The 18,490-nt window shown below is 35.6% G+C and overlaps 1 protein-coding gene and 1 pseudogene across 3 annotated transcripts in view; one reads left to right on the top strand and one right to left on the bottom strand.

Moving 5' to 3' along the window:
• The window catches only part of FAIM (Fas apoptotic inhibitory molecule), an 18,781-nt gene extending 504 nt beyond the window's left edge, over window positions 1–18,277 (top strand). Inside the window, exons 1-5 of one of the 3 annotated variants that reach the window (XM_015585774.2) lie at window positions 9–244; window positions 4,915–5,047; window positions 5,395–5,623; window positions 15,345–15,394; window positions 17,842–18,277. In XM_015585774.2, coding sequence (XP_015441260.1) covers window positions 4,937–5,047; window positions 5,395–5,623; window positions 15,345–15,394; window positions 17,842–17,991 — 540 coding nt within the window. In that variant the 5' untranslated portion in view covers window positions 9–244; window positions 4,915–4,936 and the 3' untranslated portion in view covers window positions 17,992–18,277. The other 2 variants (XM_025043591.1, XM_006907197.3) reach the window with 2 other exon arrangements.
• Window positions 6,965–7,086, bottom strand: LOC112475994 (annotated as a pseudogene).
• Window positions 18,278–18,490: the final 213 nt, after the last annotated feature.

Genomic DNA, 18,490 nt, shown 5'->3' with positions numbered 1-18,490 from the left:
GTCGCCTGTCGGCCTGGCAGCAAGCAGAGGCGGGAACCCGGCCCGCCGCCTGGTCACCTCTACCCGGCCAGGCCCGGCGACCCGCCGCTCTGGCTTCGTCCGCAACTATAAAATTCATACTTGTTGCTGTCGAAAAAGTGGAGCAGAAAAGCACAAGGAAGGAAACACATGAGCTGAACCCCTGCTCCCCAGAGAGAACCTGGGTTAACCTTATCGTGTATTTCTTTTCAGTCTCCTTTTCCGTGTAAGTAAGCGTGAACAAACTATTTTTACAGGACCTGGGTCAGAAAGTTCTGTAATTTGACTCCTTTCCCTTAATACATTATCTTCTCGTGGTTTTAAATGTTTTTCTACGTTTCTTCTTAACTGCACTGGACTACATTCGTGTGTGTGCCAGGTTGACCTCTGCATCCTACCCTGCAGTCTGGCCCGGGCCTGACCTTCAGTTTGTTGAGTGACGACGGGACTGTGATTTACTTAATGGATTCTCTCCCTGATGGTGAACATACAGGTGCTTTTGAGGTTTTAGCTGTTACAAAAGCAGTTTGTTGAGCACTCTTCCACCTGGTTTTTGAGCATCATTGTTTAGAGTGACTCTTTCATAAGGCTTGTAGTATATGTTACAAAACGCTTCTCGGAAAAGCTATTCTTTTTTTGTACCTCTAGTAGTGTTCGGGAATACCTGGCCCAAGTTGCTTCCCGACTTTGTTGTAGGTGTCAGTGCTTCACAAGGGACCTAGCACACAGTATCAACACCTGCTTGCTAAGAAGTGACCTGCCTTATGACAGGCCTGCCTTAGAGTTTTTGCTGAAAAGGGAGCTATGAGTATCTTAGTAATTTAAAAAGCTGACTTAGGTTTAGCTTGGACAAAACACTACAATCCCCAATATGGTTAAACCTAAGTTAACAAAATTCAGGATGGGGTTAGATAAAAATTTGAAACGTTGTAATGTTTAAGTCATACACTAAAACAGGGGTGTTTGGTTCCTAAGGAAGGGATTTTAAAAGATTATGCTGCTAGGTAGTCACTGGATACTCAAAAAGCTTTCTTTGAAGACTTGTAATAAGTTTCAAGTGACTGATATCATCCTCATCAGTGAAAGTAAATGAAATTTGTTTTCCTGTCCTTTTCATTTACATTTTTAGTGAAAGGCGAAAGATTTATACACTCCAAAGAAAAACCAGCGTATTTCATTTACATTTTTAAAACTTTTTGCTAAAATAGAGGGAATTTTTCTTTGTAATGATTGTTTTCCTGTTTGGTCACATGATCCTGAAAATTAAATTTATGTGTAAGAGTTTTAAAATGTCAGTGTATTAATTCCTTTCTCCCGGGTTTCAAACCAAAGCCTTCCCTGGCCTTTCGGCCCATTTGGCAGGCTAAGATCCCTTTTTTGTGGGGCCTGTTCCATCCTTTACTGCTTCCTTTTGCAAGCCAATACCATGGCTGTGCTGTATTTATCTTTTGATAAATAAAGATAAAGTCCCTCACTCAGAGCTTAGTGCCCAGCTCAGTACCTATCACATAAGTGTTTGATAACTATTAGCATGGTGGATGAATTTAGAATATGACATGTGTTTATTAAGTCCAGTTTGTAACTCAGAGATCTATGTGAGTTATTTCTCATTGAAATGAGTAAGGTAGTAATTAGGGACAAGGACATCTGTGATCATCTCTTGGTTATAAGTGTAATCACATTCGAAGAAACACAACTGGCAGGGCACCTTAGATTTTTTTTAACAACTTTGTTGATATATAATTCACATATCACATAATTTAAAGTGTATGATTCACATACCCATTTAAAGTATATGATTCGATTTTTTGGTATATTACGGTATTACTTTTTTTTTAAGTTGTGCTAAAATTTGCCACTTTAACCAATTTTAGGGGTTAACAATTCAGTAACATTAAGTATAGTTACAGTGTTGTACAACCATAACCACTATTTCAAAACTATTTCAATGCCTTAAACAGATAGTCCATAAATAAATGTTGAATATATGAATGAATGTTGATAGTTTAGAGAAAAAATTTTTTTAAATAAATGTGATCTTGATTACTAACCTCTCTTCTAATTTGTTGTGTTGTCTTTTATACCTATATGAAAAGTTATTGTAATTAAGATGGTACCATGCCATATGTTAGTATGATAATACTAACATATAAGTTCCTTATAATGGAAAACCGGGCAGTTCTTTCAAGTCTGAATTGTTGAATTTCTGAGTTTTCTAGTCTCTAAAAGTTGTAAGGCAAAATTTGAATGATATCCCTAAGTTCAGTCTGATTTGCAAAGGATGCCTTATCCAAGTTATTATGCTGTTTGGCTTACTCTGTTGTGCTATATTCCCTTTGCTTTCATAGTTGCAGGATACTCTCCACTTTCATAGGAGATACTGTAGGTTTCCTAAGACTAGAACAATCTACAAATTTTAAGGTGCTAATAATAAAAAAAGAATTTATTTTAGGTACAAAGTGTTTTGAATATCTAGTTTTCATTTTAAAATTCTAAGCTTATCTTTGCCTGTCGTATTGCTTTTATGGTTGCTCATCTCTTCCTTAACATCTTTTTAAAAACAATTTGTGGCTTCTGGCTGTTTCCAGCCAAAGAGGGTTGGCAATCTCGCATTTTTTAACAAGGAAACAGCACCTTTTGGCATCTGTGGGGACAAGGCGAGGTTAGGCTAGATTTTAGGAGCCAAAAATAATAAGCCTATTTTTCAATAGATTTGGCAGGAGTAAAACTGTTAATCCCAAATCTTCAAATGTGGAGGGTTTCCTGTGCATGTGAGTATATCTGTGCTTCTCATCGCAGTAAAACTTAATTAGCATTACAGCCCACTTACTGTTTACTTGCACAGTACTGGGCTCTAGTTTTGGCATGGGCCCTGCGAGTGACCTGAGCAAACCACAAAACTGTTGTGGATTCATTGTTGGCACTAGCAAATTAAGTGGGCTTGAGTAAGCAGGTAAATTAAGATTGCTTTTAGAAAGCAAACTAGCATATCCCTGGCTGCTTCCTGCAAAGTCAATATTTCTTTGAAGTTAACTGAAAAACTTTTAAATTACATATTCTACTATAATATAGCCTTCTAAAATTTAATATACAGATTGCATTTTAAATTCGTTATCACCCAGTGACATTGATGCTTCCAGAAGATGCATTGTTTACTCTGGAGTAGTTGTATTCCCTGACCCACTGCCTCATACCCTTGGGGCTTCTTGTGCCTCAATTTGAGAAGCATGGGACCCAGAGGACCTCTAGGTCTCTTGAAGCTCTGTTGTGCTATGATACTTGAAATTAACTAGAGTTTATTCTCTAGTTTTAGGAAATTATAAAAGCATAACATAGAAACATATGATTGGCCAATTTGCATGACTTAACTTCTTTCCCTGAAAAGCAGAGATTGCAATTCTATTGTATGTAAAAGCTGTTTCATCAGAAACTGCATGCAATTTAAGAAATGGATTGCAAAATTAGAAAATCCCTTTGCAGACATCATCTTTGTTGCTCTCAACCTTTCTTTGCTGCAATTCTGCTTTTTTCTTTCCTGGCTGCTAATTGGATTACAGGCTGTTTTGCCAACCATGGCATCTGGAGATGACAGTCCTATCTTTGAAGATGACGAAAGGTAAATGTCTTGCATTGCAATAAAAGTAGCTTTTGCAGCTTTCAAGATGATTTTAATCATTCAGAAGAGTTATTTATCCAGGCTACTTTTTTAAGGATACATTTTGTAAAATTGAAGAATGCATGGTTTTGCTTTTCTGTGACACAGAACAAGGGTGGTAAACACCTGGCATGGAGATGCCCACCACTAATGTGGCATCCTCTTCCACAGGACCTGGATGCAAGGTCTCCAAATCTTGGCAGTCACTTCAAAATGATATAAAACCCTTTTAGCATCTCTGATTTAGAGCATACAAAGGAGATTAAAAGGAATGAAGAATAGGATGTAGTTAAAAGAACAGGCTCTGGAACCAGAGTCCTAAGTTTAAATCCCGTCTGCCACTCACTGTTATTGTGACCTTAGACAAGCCCTTATCCTCTCTGAGCCTCAGTTTCCTCATCTATAAAATAGGGATAATAATAGTACCCATCTCATGGTGGGATTCTATGAGTTAATATATGTAAAGCTCTTAGAACAGTGACTGGTACTTAACGTTAGCTATGATAATGCTGTAAAAAGTGTTATTTCACTCAAAGGAAAAATATCAGTAATAAAATACTTATATATCATTCACATGGGACACATATAATACGTTGTCTTATATTAAAATAATATCAACAATGTGTTTAAATTGTGCCAGAAATTTCTGACAAAACAGAATCCTTTATTTTTTAATAAGATTTCATATAGTAATAACAAGAATTATTCTCATAACATTTTAATCACTATTGTAGGACACTTCTTCCATGACACCTCTTTTTCTCAGTCTTAGTGTAATAAAACTTTTTTGTTAAAATGAATTCCTAGTTATTTGTTTAAGTATGAAAGATTTGTAGAACTCTTGAAGTGATTGGATCTGAAAAAGAAAAATAGTAAATACTTTGCTTTTTAAATGAGGGGAGAGAGAAGTAGAGACTTTTTACTGACCTTTCCAAGCATTATTCTGTAGCCTAGCTTAGAATACTATCGTGGATGAACTGATAGATTCTTAATCCTATTAATATTAAGGTGACATTGTTTGGAATTATCCGACTATATACTCACATATAGTAGTTTCATCTTGAAGAGTGCCTAAGAGAGAGAAGATAGTTACATGTACTGTAACTAGGATTTCTTAGGTAATATCACTTTAATATTTGATAATTTTAGGGTTTTTAAAAATCTGATATTTTCATCTTGGAAGAATTAATTGGCTATTACTGTTTTTAGCCTATTACAATTGCTTTATTTTATTCCTTTAGCCCTCCTTATAGCCTGGAAAAAATGACAGATCTTGTAGCTGTTTGGGATGTTGCTTTAAGTGATGGAGTCCATAAGATTGAGTTTGAACATGGGACCACATCAGGCAAACGAGTGGTGTATGTAGATGGGAAGGTAGGAAAAAAACATTGCTTTGTAAAGGATGGTATACAGAGAAGGTTGCTTTTGTTAATGTAGATTCTTTGTATGTGAATTCGGGCTTTTCTCTTACGGTGGTTATCTTTATATTTTGGCCTGTATCATTTTGCTGTAAAAGCAAAACAATAATTATAGAATTCATAGACTATAACATTTACTCTTTAAACTTAAAATGCATTTATTTTCTAAAACCTTTGTATCATGAATTAATAAAATTACATCTAACTAGCATTGTCATCTCATTTTAATTATATTATTTCTAAAATTAAACACTAAATTTTCTTCCATTTTTGTGTTTTCAACTTTTCTATTTTATTACTTAGGAAGAGGTAAGAAGAGAATGGATGTTCAAATTAGTGGGCAAAGAAACCTTCTGCGTTGGAGCTGCAAAGACAAAAGCAACCATAAATATAGATGCTATTAGTGGTTTCGCTTATGAATATACTCTGGAAATTAATGGGAAAAGTCTCAAGAAGTATATGGAAAACAGATCAAAAACCACCAATACTTGGGTATTACATTTGGATGGTGAGGACTTTAGAGTTGTGTTGGGTAAGTGAGTGCTGTTTTTGCAGAATTTATTGGCTTTTATGATGGCTGTTAACTTTCTCTAACTGTCCAGACCTTTTATGGGAGCTTTGAATAGGGAAGGGGGTAAGTGCAGATGTATTTATAATGTGTTCTGTATGAATGAAGTACATTTAATTGACTGATTTATACGTAAAACATGAGAACCAGATTTTATAGTGATGGATTTGAGGATTATAAACTTGAGTTTTAAAAAAATATATTGATGTAGACATTGCTATTATTTGATATTTCACTTTAAAAGCATGTCTAAAGGCAGGTGGGAATTTAAGATTCCTCAGTAAGAAGGGCATTTTTCTCTCGGTAGCAATAGGATTATGACTGCAGCAAATCAAAATTGTCAGAGTTCAGATAAAATAGATTAAAAATTAAAAAGTAATAAGCTGTTGATCTTTAAGGTAAGTTCTATTGTTACACATTACGTTCTGTGCTCTCAGTTTCTATTGGCCTTCAAACTTGATAGACAAATATTTACCAATTACTACCTTTTATCTCTTCTGGTTATTCCTAGTATATCCCGCTTCTTTTTTCACTAAGTTAAGACTGTTTAATCAGCTCATTAATTCATTAATTCATTTACTTAAGTAATATTGAATACCTACTAAATGCCAGTTAGAGTACCAGGCACTGAGGATACGTAGATGAAGAGATCTAGTGCTTTTAAAGAGTCTACAGTATAGTCAAATGCTAGCAAATGCCTTTAACACAATTTTTTTTTAAATTAAAAATGTTTATCAAGTAATAAATACAAAAAAAGTAATAAATACACATAATGGAAAAAAAGAAACCAGAAACTCCTGTATAGCTAGCTTATTTTTTGAAGAAACTAGATCAGTTTGTCTTGAAGAGCTTCCTGTGGTCTGAATTTTGTAGATTGCATTCCTGTGATGTTCCTGTCTTTAATATTTCCTATAAATTGGTAGTTGACTGTGAAGAATTGGTCAAATTTAGTTTTTTTCCTCCCTGGGAAGTCCACTTTACAGTTTGTTATATCAAGAGACACATGGTATTTGTAAGTTTTTTATGATGATTGTAACCATTAATACCTAGTGCCTACATCCATGAACTCATTAGAAGTTGCCAAATGGTGATATTCTGATTCCATCATTCCTTATTCATTAGCTAGAATACTTCTATAATGAGAAACTTTCTGTTATCTACTATTTGGTTACACAGAGGTATAATTTGTATTTTATTTTTTATATTTTATTTATTTTTTATTTTTTTAGGCGAGGCAACCCTTGGTTGACCTCACAGATTGCAAGGACCTTGTCAACTTACAATTCCTTATTTTTTATTTTTTTACACCTACAGCACCTGGTCTTCCTAGGTGGTCTCCCATCCAAGTACTAACCAGGCCCAACCCTGCTTAGCTTCTGAGATCAGACGGGATTGGGCTTGTTCAGAGTGGCATGGCCTGAACAAGTATAATTTGTATTGAATTGGCTCCTTATTCTTCTCCAAAGACAATCATTTAGATTTGTTTGTTTTTAAATCATTAACTCATAGATTTAAACATTTTGATGCATTTCAATACATTGCAGTTATTATCCTTATTGATGCTCAAATTTTTCCATTTTCGGCCAATTGGGATGCTCTTTAGATTGGCTCCTGATTCCTTTTGACACATTTGTTTATACTTTGATAGCTTCCTTCCTCTCTGGTATGACAAAATGTTCTAAGCTCATTTTGAAAATTTTTTGCCCACACCTGGAAAAATCTATTTCTCCAAGATGACCTGGTTTTTGTTAGAGAAAAATGGTATTTCAGGAACACACTCTGGACATACCTTAAGGATACTCATTCATTATTTTTAGGTTTTCAGTGGATAGATCAAGGAAATTATATACATGCATAGGTGAAAGGATGGATGGATGGATGGATGGATGGATGGATGGATGGATGGATGGATGGATGGATGGAAAGAGGGAGGAAGGGATTTTTTTATAGATAAAATAGCTTATGAGTTTATACTAATACTTGTAATTCAAATTAAGGAATAATAGTAGGTTTTTACTTAACCTCACCTAACATCTGTTTCTCCTTTCACACTGAGAATCTTCCTTCTCAAGGACACAGAGAATGATACAATTAGAATAGAATTACTCATTTGTTTTATGCCACATAATTTACGTAATAATTTCCATTAACAATACAGATACTACCACCATTAATACAGTTACCAAAACAAATTTAAAACATTTTTTGCATATCATTTTCTAATTGTACTGTATTATGTTAGGCAGAACAGCCGTTTTATACTACGCTCTGTTCCTTCCAACCCACACTTAGTTCTACAAGTAAATATTTATTTATTGCTTTTAAGTCATTAGATTACTCCTGTCTCTGATCATTTTGCTTGTCTGAAACTTGTTCTCTAGTACTTTTCTTAGGAAGATTAACAATATTGACTTTTTGCATGTTGATGATATTTGTGTCTTCTAAACTTGAAACTTGGTTTGGCTAGATATAATGTTCTTGGCTCACATTCTCCTTTCTTAAATATCTTAGGTATTGCTCCACTTTCTTCTGGCATAAACTGTTACTGTCAAAAAGTCTGATGACAATCTAATTTTCTTTCCCTTAAAAGTTAGGTAATGATCATTCTTGGTCAGTTTTCTCAGGTACATGGTAAATCTTTTCAATATGTAGAATCAAAAATTTTTCAAAGTTTTCCTGAATTATAATTTTAGTATTAGTTCTGTTTCTTTGCTTTGGTTTTCTTTCTCACAGATGCCTATGGTATATATATTGAATCTTTTGGCCTATCTTCTAAATTTGTCAGTTTCTCTCACATTCCCCGCCCCACAACTCTCTCTCCTCTCTCTCCCTTCTTCCTGTCTGCCTTCTTCCCTCTCTTTTAAATTAAGATTTATTTTCTAGAGTAGTTTTAAGTTTAAAGAAAAGAAGAAAGTACAGATTTCTCATATCCTCCCTCTACCTGCCCCTCTCAGTTTTCCCTATTATTAACATCTTGCATTGGTGTGGTATATTGGTCACAATTAGCAAAACAATATTGAATACTATTATTAACTGAAATTACTAGTTTACATTAGAGTTAATGTTTGCATTATACAGTACTATGGGTGTTGCCAAATGTATAATGTCATATTCTGCCTTTAGAGCGACATACAGAATAGTTTCATTACCCTGAAAATCCTGTGCTCTTCCTTATCCACCCCTGTGCCCCTCTCTCTCCCAACCCCTGGCAACCCCTGGTCTTTTTACTATCTCGATAGTTTGTCTTTTCCAGAATGTCACATAAATTGGTCATACAGTATGTAGCTTTTCACATTAGCTTCTTTTTCTAACCAATATGCATTTAAGATTCCTCTCTGTCTTTTCATGGCTTGATAGCTCATTTCTTCTAATTGCTGAATAATAGTCCGTTGTATGGATGCACCACAGTTTGTTTATTCAATCACCTACTGAAGGATATTTTGGTTGCTTCCAATTTTTGGCAGTTATGAATAAAGCTGCTATATAAACATTCATGTACAGTTCATTATATGGACATAAATTTTTAAATCAGTTGGGTAAATTAACTAAGAGGCTTGATTGCTGGAGCATATAGTAAGAGTATGTTTAGTTTTGTAAGAAACCTCTAAACTGTCCTCCAGAGTTTTTGCATTCCCACCAGCAATGAATGAGAGTTCCTGTTGCGCCATGTCCTTGACAGCAGTGTTGTCAGTGTTTTGGATTTTGCCCATTCAGATAAGTGTGTAATGATATCTCATTTTAATATGGTGTTGAACATCTTTTCACATGCTTATTTGCAATCTGTGTATCTTCTTTAGTGATCCGTTTGTTTGTGCAGACTTTTGCCCATTTTTTAATTGGGTTGTTTGTTTTCATATGGTTGAGTTTTAAGAGTTCTTTGTATATTTCAGATACAAGTTCTTTATCAGATACGTGTTTTGTAGATAGTTTCTCCCAGTCTGTGGCCTGTCTTGTCATCTTTATTTCTTTTTGATTTTTAAAATTTTCTCCTCTTCATCTTCTGTTTCTGTGAGGAAGTATTTGTTGTTTATTTGTTTTGAGTTCCTTTTAGTTTAGTTTTCATTTCTGAAATTATTTTTATTTCTATTTACTTCACTTCTCAGTTTTTCTAATCTTTGTTATTCTTTCATATCTTGTATGATTTTATTTATTTTAGCTCACTTTGAAGTAGTATTTTATCTTTTGTAGACATCTTTCAGATGCTTTTATTATCTGTAATGATGGTAGTAGTTATAATTTTTTATGGAGCTAGAGCTCAATACCCTTCTTTGCTCATTTTTACAGGAACTTAAGTGTTTCTGAATTTGTAGAATTCGGAAATGTGGTTTTGGACAGCTTTTTAAACTTCAGGTTCTGGAATTCCCTTTTCTAATGTTTTTGGATTATGTTAAAAGTCACAGGAACATACTTTCTGAGATGCCTGCTGTTTCCTTCCCCACTTTTTTCTAAATCTCTTTACTCTGGTGTTCCTGGGCCGCTTAATTGGATTCCCTTCCCAGAAGTTTCTTCTCAGTGTGAGGTTTTGTACTAGAAGGGAGCTTTGGCTGAATTCGTTTTATGGTTTGTGGGGCCCAGACTGCTTTAGCCCTTTCAGACTTCACCACACTCCTCCTATATTCCATTAATGGTTATAATATGTAAAACCCCTTCCAGTTTCAGCTGCTGTTCACAAATTGGCTCTCCCAACTTTGCAATTAAAACTGGGACAGTGGTTTGGGGATTCCTAGATCCATCAGAGGCCCTGTTGCTTCCCTCTGTTTCCCTCTGCGTGCTACAGGTCTTGTAGTTGTCCAGTGATTTCCTGCTACCTATCAGTATTGCACAGTTTGTGGTATAGATACTGTCCATGGGTATTTGGTTTTGTTATGTTTTTGGTTTTGTTTTAGAGGTTAGAGGGAGCAAAAAAAAAATCATGCGTCTGCTGCCACTACCACAATCTTCCTCACCAACTTTTAAATTCACTTCGTCTTCCATTGTATAAGATCAGGCTATAAACATGCCAGTTTCCCCTACCTCTGCTTTTCCACTTTCAGTCACTTCCCATCTTTTTTTTCTTCTACCTTTTGTTTTACACCATCAAAATAGTTAATATTTGCATTCTGTTCTGAGGCCATAATTAAGTTTTCTGTTTTTTTTCTATAGGTTGATTCTAACATTAAAAACCAATAAATAACACTTACATCGTTATGATTATGTAAATATTTTACGTGGGCTGTGGTTACATTCTTTCTCTATATTATGGTCACACCCCTCTGTGACATTCAAAGCAAGCTGTTTTTAGTATCAAGGTCAAATGGGACTTCTGTTTTCTAATCTACCAATAACTCAAAATTTTACCTCATTTTAGTTTTCTTGATAGTTAGACCATGATTTTTTTTGTAGTTTTTTTTTTCTGGCTTTCTGATTGTCTTTCTCTTTACTTATTGTAAAGATATATATCTTATTTATTGTATGGATATATATCTTGTCTTTGTTCATATTCCTAATGTCTGTTAGCATTTTTACCCATGCTATTTATTGCTTGAAATTATTTTCATTCTCAATGACAATGTTCTTGGGCATCTGTTGACTTCCTGTTTGAAATGAAACTAAATAGGTTGCTTTCCAAGCCTGCTGCATAGTGGCCTTGCAGGGCTTACTTTCATGAAACTCTTGATTTGACAACTCCAGTTATCAAATCCCAAAACTGCCAGTTTTGCCTCTGTTTACAGGAAAATATCCTTCAGTAACTTCCTAATAAAAGACTGTCCATCAAATAAACATTACTTGGCCCTCATGGAAAATTGATATTTTTGCTGAGTATAGTTTTAGCTTCAAAATCTTTTTTTTTCCTCAGAATTTTTGAAAGCCTTGTTCCATTATCTTCTATTCTCCATGGTTTGAATGAGAGGTTTCATGCCAGTCTGGATCTCATTTTTTTCTTTCTGGAAGTTTTTGGGGGTTCACCTTTATCTTTTGTTTTCAAAATTTCATAACGATGTGTTTAGAAATGTAGTGGCTCACTCTACAATAAAATTTGAGAACCACTTTATCTCATTACTTCCTAAAGGATATTTTAGTTTTGAAAGGATTAGAATTAGTATCAACACCTTTTAACATACTGGGTTTCGTATGATGAAACCAACATTGTAATACAATTGATATTAACTTTACATATTGAAATTGAAGAGACTACCTAAACTGTGCTTAGCTTCTAATTTTCTTTTAAAGGCCCAGGAACCTACATATCCACAGTGGCTTCTTTTAGGCCTTTAAAATCTCTACATTTCCTCCTTCCACTCCTTGTCTGTCTTTGCTCCTCTCTATCCATTTGCAGCCTTTCTTGAGCCTGAGAGACAAAGTTCAGCCCAGACTTGTCCTTTTTGCTGCTTGTCTGCAAGCGACCTGGTGAAAGGATGAGGCCCAAGCTGTTTAATGACATAAAGCAAAATTGCCTAGAGTATTCATATTGCTTGGGCTTCCACTTCCAAGATCCACTAAACCCCAGACTATTCTGACTTAAGGCCTACATTCTGCAGATTACAGATGAAGAATGCAGGCACTAGGATCAGAGCTGTGTGATGGGCAAATTACTTCCCTCTGAGCCTTGGTCTCCTCTTCTGTAAAATGGGTATAATAATAGGATCCCCATCATAGAGTTGTGAGAATGAGGTTTAATAGAGTTAGTACATATAAAGTACTTAGTGTGTCTCACATAGTGAGTTCTTTAAAAAACATTATTTGTGGTTATTATTTTATCTCATGGGCAAAGAATGGACTTATCCTGAGTTTTAGGGTAAGAATTATCTACATATTATATGACAAATTTCAAATAATATTATATAACTTTCTAAATTTTATATTGAGAAGCTAAAACAGAACAAGTCCAGAAAAAGCTCATAATAACAAAAACAGTACAATGTACTGAGAGGCCATATTCTGTGCCAGATATTTTGCTAGGCATTTTCCATAAGTTATTTCTAATCCTTATAACAACCTACAAGAAAAGTGTTATCATCTTCATTTCACCCATGAGGAAACTGAGGCTAATTGAGGCTCAGGGTAATGGTGACTTGCCAAAGGGTACTGCTAGTAAATCATGAAGCTGGGATTTGAACCTAGCACTCTCTGACCTCAAAGATCCTGTACCTTGTTTTTCACCACCTAAAAGATGTGAGGCACACAAGGAATCCGAAGATAGCTCTGGTCAGCATTGTTAGGTCTGGAATCACCACCCCACTGAACACTGTGGGAGGAAAAGTAAGAGTAAAGTACTATGATGCTGAAACTTCTTGTTGAGAAGAAATTCTGTCTCTGCACTGCAACCTTGGACTTCTGTAAGAGCAGTTGCTGAACATACCTGCCCAGGATTTATCTGTAGACTCCCCAGCTATTGGTCATGTGAGCTGAGGGAATCTGCAGGTAGGCAGAGAGGAGAGGCTCCAAGGTGAATATGCTCCAGTACCTCCTATAATTCACTGAGCTTAATTGATTTCATGGCTTATCAGATTGATATGTTCTTTTATTAACATATACTTTCGAATAGGTGATATATAATTCAGAAATCAAAATGACATAGAAAGATACTTTAAGAAATCTTGCTTCCTGTTCCCATTCACCATTTCCCCCATAAAGATAGCCATTTTTAAGTGAGTCCTAGTGTTTCTTTATTCAGCTTCAAGCAAATATAAATATTTTATTCCTCCCTTATTACATAAAATCATCTTTATTATTGATCTATTAATATATTCTGAAGATCCTTTTATATCAGTATATAAAGAACTTTCTCATGCTTTTTTTTTTATAGCTTCAGGGTAAATTTCAGTAGTAAATAAAATAGTTTTTAACTCATTCCCAACTGATGGACATGGCCTGTTTCTCATCTGTTGCTGTTAGAAACAGTGTTGAATGAATAGCTTTGTTCACAAGCTCTTGGAATATAGTGCACATTTCTCTTCAAGACAAATTCCCAGCAGTGGGAGAGTAGGATTGCTGGGTCAAACAATAATTGCATATGTCATCTTAGTGTATTTTGCCCAGTTGCCCACTGTGGTGTTTTTACCATTTTGTACTCTACCTATTTTTCCACAGGTACTCCAACAAAGCATGTTGTTGGATTTTGAGATTTTTTATATTCTTCCAGGTGAAAAATGGTATTTCAGTGTTGTTTTTATTTGCCTTTTTCAGTCAGTGAGGTTGAACATCTTTTCGTGTGTTTAAGATCCTTTTGTGTTTCTTTTCTGTTAATGCCTGTGTCCCTTGAACCGTTTTCTTTTGTTGGTCTTTCCTTGATTTGTAGGGGTCCTTATATTACTAAGATTAGCCCTCTGTATGTGCTGTGAGTTTCAAATATTTTTTTCCCAGTTTGTCATTTATTTTATGACTTGACTTATGTGTGTGCATGGTTTTTTTAATGCAGAAATCTTTTTTACTTTTATGTAGTCAGATTTATCCCATTTTTCTTTTATGGCTTCTGGATTATTGATGTTCTTCAGAGGCACGTTAATAGCTTTAATAGAAAATCTGAGCATATGCACATGTTCAGTAGGCATACTTAATAAAATTCCAATTTTCACCACCATCATGGTTTATTTTAGCACTGTGTGATCTGATCACGTGTTGAGACAAGCTGGGTTTCTTTGCAGCGGTGGCTGTCGATGCTTCTACTCAGGCTGCTATTGGGGCCCCTCTGCCTTTCTCTCTCCCTCTGGCTCAGCTTAAAGTCCTTTCTCCACTCTCTAAGTGAGGCTCCCATCTTGAGGTGTGGGAAGAATCTCCCTTAGACTATGTGCTAGAGTAGATGGCACATAGAGTAGTATCAAGCCCCAGACTGGTGTCTCAGCCTTGACCCCCAGGCCAGTCTTCAAACCCCTGGACTCCTTGTGCACACACACAGGTCATGCTCCTCTCTAGTTTTCATTATAATACCCAAAGCTCATCTCTGGTTGCTTGATGAGCACAATCTTCTCTTCCTGCCCAGGACCCTAACATTCACAGGTGGGTGTAGGGATCCTCTCCCCAAAATGCGCATGCGTTTGTGCACATACACACACACATACACACCTCCCTGAATGAACTGTGGCAGTTTACCTAATGCCCAAGTGTATCGTGGCAGCATTTTGTTCTGTTGTGTCAGCATTGTATTTAACAGTCTACCAGATATTCCTGTGTGTTTTCTCATAATCCAATAATATTTCCCTAAGGTGAAACCATTACAAAAATGAATAGAGATTATTGCTATCCAGTAAGAAATCTAAGGCTAAATTTCTACATCCGACATACTGTCTATCCTATATGAAGCCTAGGGCAGCCTTTTTTGGTGGTCCCTTTGTGCCATCATCCAGTTGGGTCAGTGTGAGAGGCAGGGGGAATCATCTAGTGACATATTAAAGGACATTCTGTGTGGAAAGGTCCCTCCTCACATTCATTTGTATGCATTCTCCTCTAAAGATTGTCCTTCAGTATTTATTTACCAAGTCTTCATCAATTTGTATCGGGACCATGATTTTCTTTTAAAAGTGTTTTGTTTAATTCTGATTTTGTCTATGAACAAAGTTCCTTCAAATTTAGAAGAATTTCAAAGCAATGAAAAGTTAATGGACTTTTAGAAATCCAATATATCAAATTTTTCTTAATATAATAAATATAAAGAGTTAACTTTAGTTTTATATCATACATTGTAATTTTTTAATTTGTTATTTTACAGAAAAAGACACTATGGATGTATGGTGCAATGGTAAAAAAATGGAGACAGCAGTAAGTTGACCTTTTGATTACTCTTAGCACCGTGTGTATAAGTTACCCTGAAATGTTGCTACAATTCCTAATTATGGAGACTTTATAATTAGCCAAGGTTCAGTTGATTGAAAACAAAAAGATGAATTACTCCAGACTCCAAAACCTGAAAACCTCTCCTGGACAGTACCTGAGGCAGTAAGGATTTGGAAACAGTTTTCATTGTGAGCTTGCACCAACCTCACATGCTACCTTTCTTTTCCTAGACAATATCCTTAAGAGTGCCCACACTAAAAAATTTCTCCTACAAAAGCTGCGTCCTGCTGTGTTTATCTGTGTTAAAGAGGTGCTTTATACCACTGCTTCTCCAACTTGCTTGCATAGAAATCACCTGGGATCTTGTTAAAATGCAAATTCTAACATTTCCTTCCTGATGCCCATGCTGCTGGTCCACAGGTCATACTTTGCATAGAAGGCTTTACACCACACACTCAAAGCAGATGGTACTTTTCTAAAAGCGAAATTTTTGAAAAAGAAGTGATGCACAATAATGTCAGATGACGACATGAAGGCAAACAGGAACAGGCACTGTTACAAACCCCAGAAGACAATGGGATTTGTAGATTAGCAGTGCTAAGAGGCTACACACTCATTGTAGCCATGCACAATAAAATCCCCATCTAAACTCCAGTGTGTTTGGCTTTTGCTATTGGCTGCTTGTACCGTTAATGTTGTGGGTGGGATGAATATAGGAGTGAATTTCAAATGGAAATGAAATAATAGTGGTGCAGTGTACACAGCATAGGGAGGAAGTGGAAACTATCGTGGGAAACAGAGCGTGGGACTAGGAGCTGAAATCACTGGATGGAAACTCCCATATGTTATGGGGTCTCCTGGTAAGCAGGGGATACTATCCTTGGTATCTACCTTTCATGCTGGCTTTGGGTGAACACCAAAGCTAGAGAGAAGAAACTCTCTGGTCACATTTTTGCTAGTTGTACAATTATAGTTGCTGCCGTTATTTCTTTTTATAGGTATAGAAAGGTGAGAAGAAGTGTGGGATGAAGTTACTCAGCAGACTACCTAGAACCTGCTGGGTCTTATAACTGGCCTTCTGCTTCTTGACAAGTACCCAAACCAGCAATCAAAAGTTACTATTTCTTAATCCTGGTATTAATTCTTGATGGGAAATTTAACCAGGACTCACTCACTCAAAATTGATCCTCCCAAACTTCAGCAGTTAAATCTACTGATAGGGACTTCTTTTATGCAGAGAGGCTCTGAGAACTCTTCAGTATTTATGGCCCCTTTTAGAAGAGCTTCAGTTACCATTAACATGGGTTGAGTACCTATTGTGTGCCCAACGCCACATCTGGTGGTCCCTTCTGTTCTTACTTTCTTACCCTTTAATTCTCTAGATGGAGAATCAGCAGTTGTAAGTCACATTCCCTTCCACCCTCAAGGAATTCTCCAGTGCAAATGTAGAGAGAATGTTGTTTTATGGTATTAAGAATGTGGTTATAAATAAGAAGCTGAAAATAATGTTTATTCACAATGTCTTTGTCCATCAGTAATTGATGGGAAATCACAAGTGTGTGGACGGTAGCTCTTCATATCCCAGTTCTGTCTGCATTGTAACTACAGCCTAGTTTGCAGGGCATTCTGGTGGCTCCGTATCTGGGCAGCCTCCCCAGTACTATGCACACCTGCTCTTGCTGCCCGTGTTACAGCTTATTTTCTTCTTTTTATCTCAAAGTATCTGTAACATTGCCAAGAAGCTGTAAATCCAGTGTTTATTTTACACTTAAAAGCAAGTCTCATGTCAGACCACATTTTTTAAGTGTTGACTTGCTACATGTGGCTAGTGGCTACTGTATAGGACAGAGCAGGTCTAGATTTAGTAGTGCTTGATTTTATGTTATCTGTGTATTTTATTGTAAACCATTTACACCCTGAGGAATCAGATTTTCAGAGTAGTTAAGAATACTACATCCTTTACTAACTAGGACCTTCAGCAAGTTATTTAACTTAACCACTCTGTGCCTCAATTTCCTTATCTATAAAATAAGGATAATAGTACTTCTATTAGAGTTATTGTGAGGACACAATGAAGTAATGCAGGTAAACTATTCTTAGTGTAAAGTAACTAACTAATGTTTGCTATCATGCTTATCATTTTTACTTTTAAAAAATTATGTCTACATAGTATATGTTATAGACACATAGTCATTAGGTACATGTTTTTTTTCCTTGTGAAACTTCAGGTTCTTAGAATGTAGGGGGTACAAACAAGAAACTTCCAATTCATAGCAGAATGTAAAAGGCATCTAAATACAGGCTTCTAATTTTGCAAAGCTTAACATTTAACTAATCTGTATTTTATTATTCTATCCTTTTAGATGGTGTTAACGCTCTAGACAAAGAAAAATTTTTCCGAACACTAATTCCTCTTTCTTTTGTTGGCCTAGGGTGAGTTTGTAGATGATGGGACTGAAACTCACTTCAGTATTGCGAACCATGACTGTTACATAAAGGCTGTCAGTAGTGGAAAGCGGAAAGAAGGGATTATTCATACTCTCATTGTGGATAATAGAGAAATCCCAGAGATTCTTGAATGACTTCATGTTAATGAACATTAATCTTAAGAAGTAAAGATCAGGACTTTTAAATTACTTTGATAATTAAATATATTCAATATGTACATCTCAGTACATTAGTCTGCCATGTAATGTACCAAGGGTCAAGAAAAAATTATATACGAAAAACCCCTGCAATTCATTTTGTAAATAATGTAAAATGTGTTAAAGCCAAATGGAAAATAAGATACAGACCAAAATCACTAATGTTTTACCAGAGGAACTTTTACTATAATAAACACTGTAAAATAAAATTGGTGCTGCTTGATTTGTGTTTCTAAAAGCGGACATCTTCATATCTTTCTAATCTGTGCAGATAGGTTGATCCTCTAGTTTAAAGCAGTTGGTATGTAATGATATTAGTTTAACCGTAGACATTTTTTATCTGGAATCTTAATATTAAGGAAATGTCAAATAGTGTCACATGTATTCCAGAACTAATCCTTTGACTGTAGCCTTTCGCTTTTAGCAGTACAAAATA

This window comes from Pteropus alecto, unplaced genomic scaffold (genome assembly GCF_000325575.1).
Source record: "Pteropus alecto unplaced genomic scaffold, ASM32557v1 scaffold92, whole genome shotgun sequence".
NCBI classification, from domain to species: domain Eukaryota; kingdom Metazoa; phylum Chordata; class Mammalia; order Chiroptera; family Pteropodidae; genus Pteropus; species Pteropus alecto.
The sequence above is the reverse complement of the archived record's forward strand: the minus strand, read 5'-3'. Positions and strand labels throughout refer to the sequence as shown.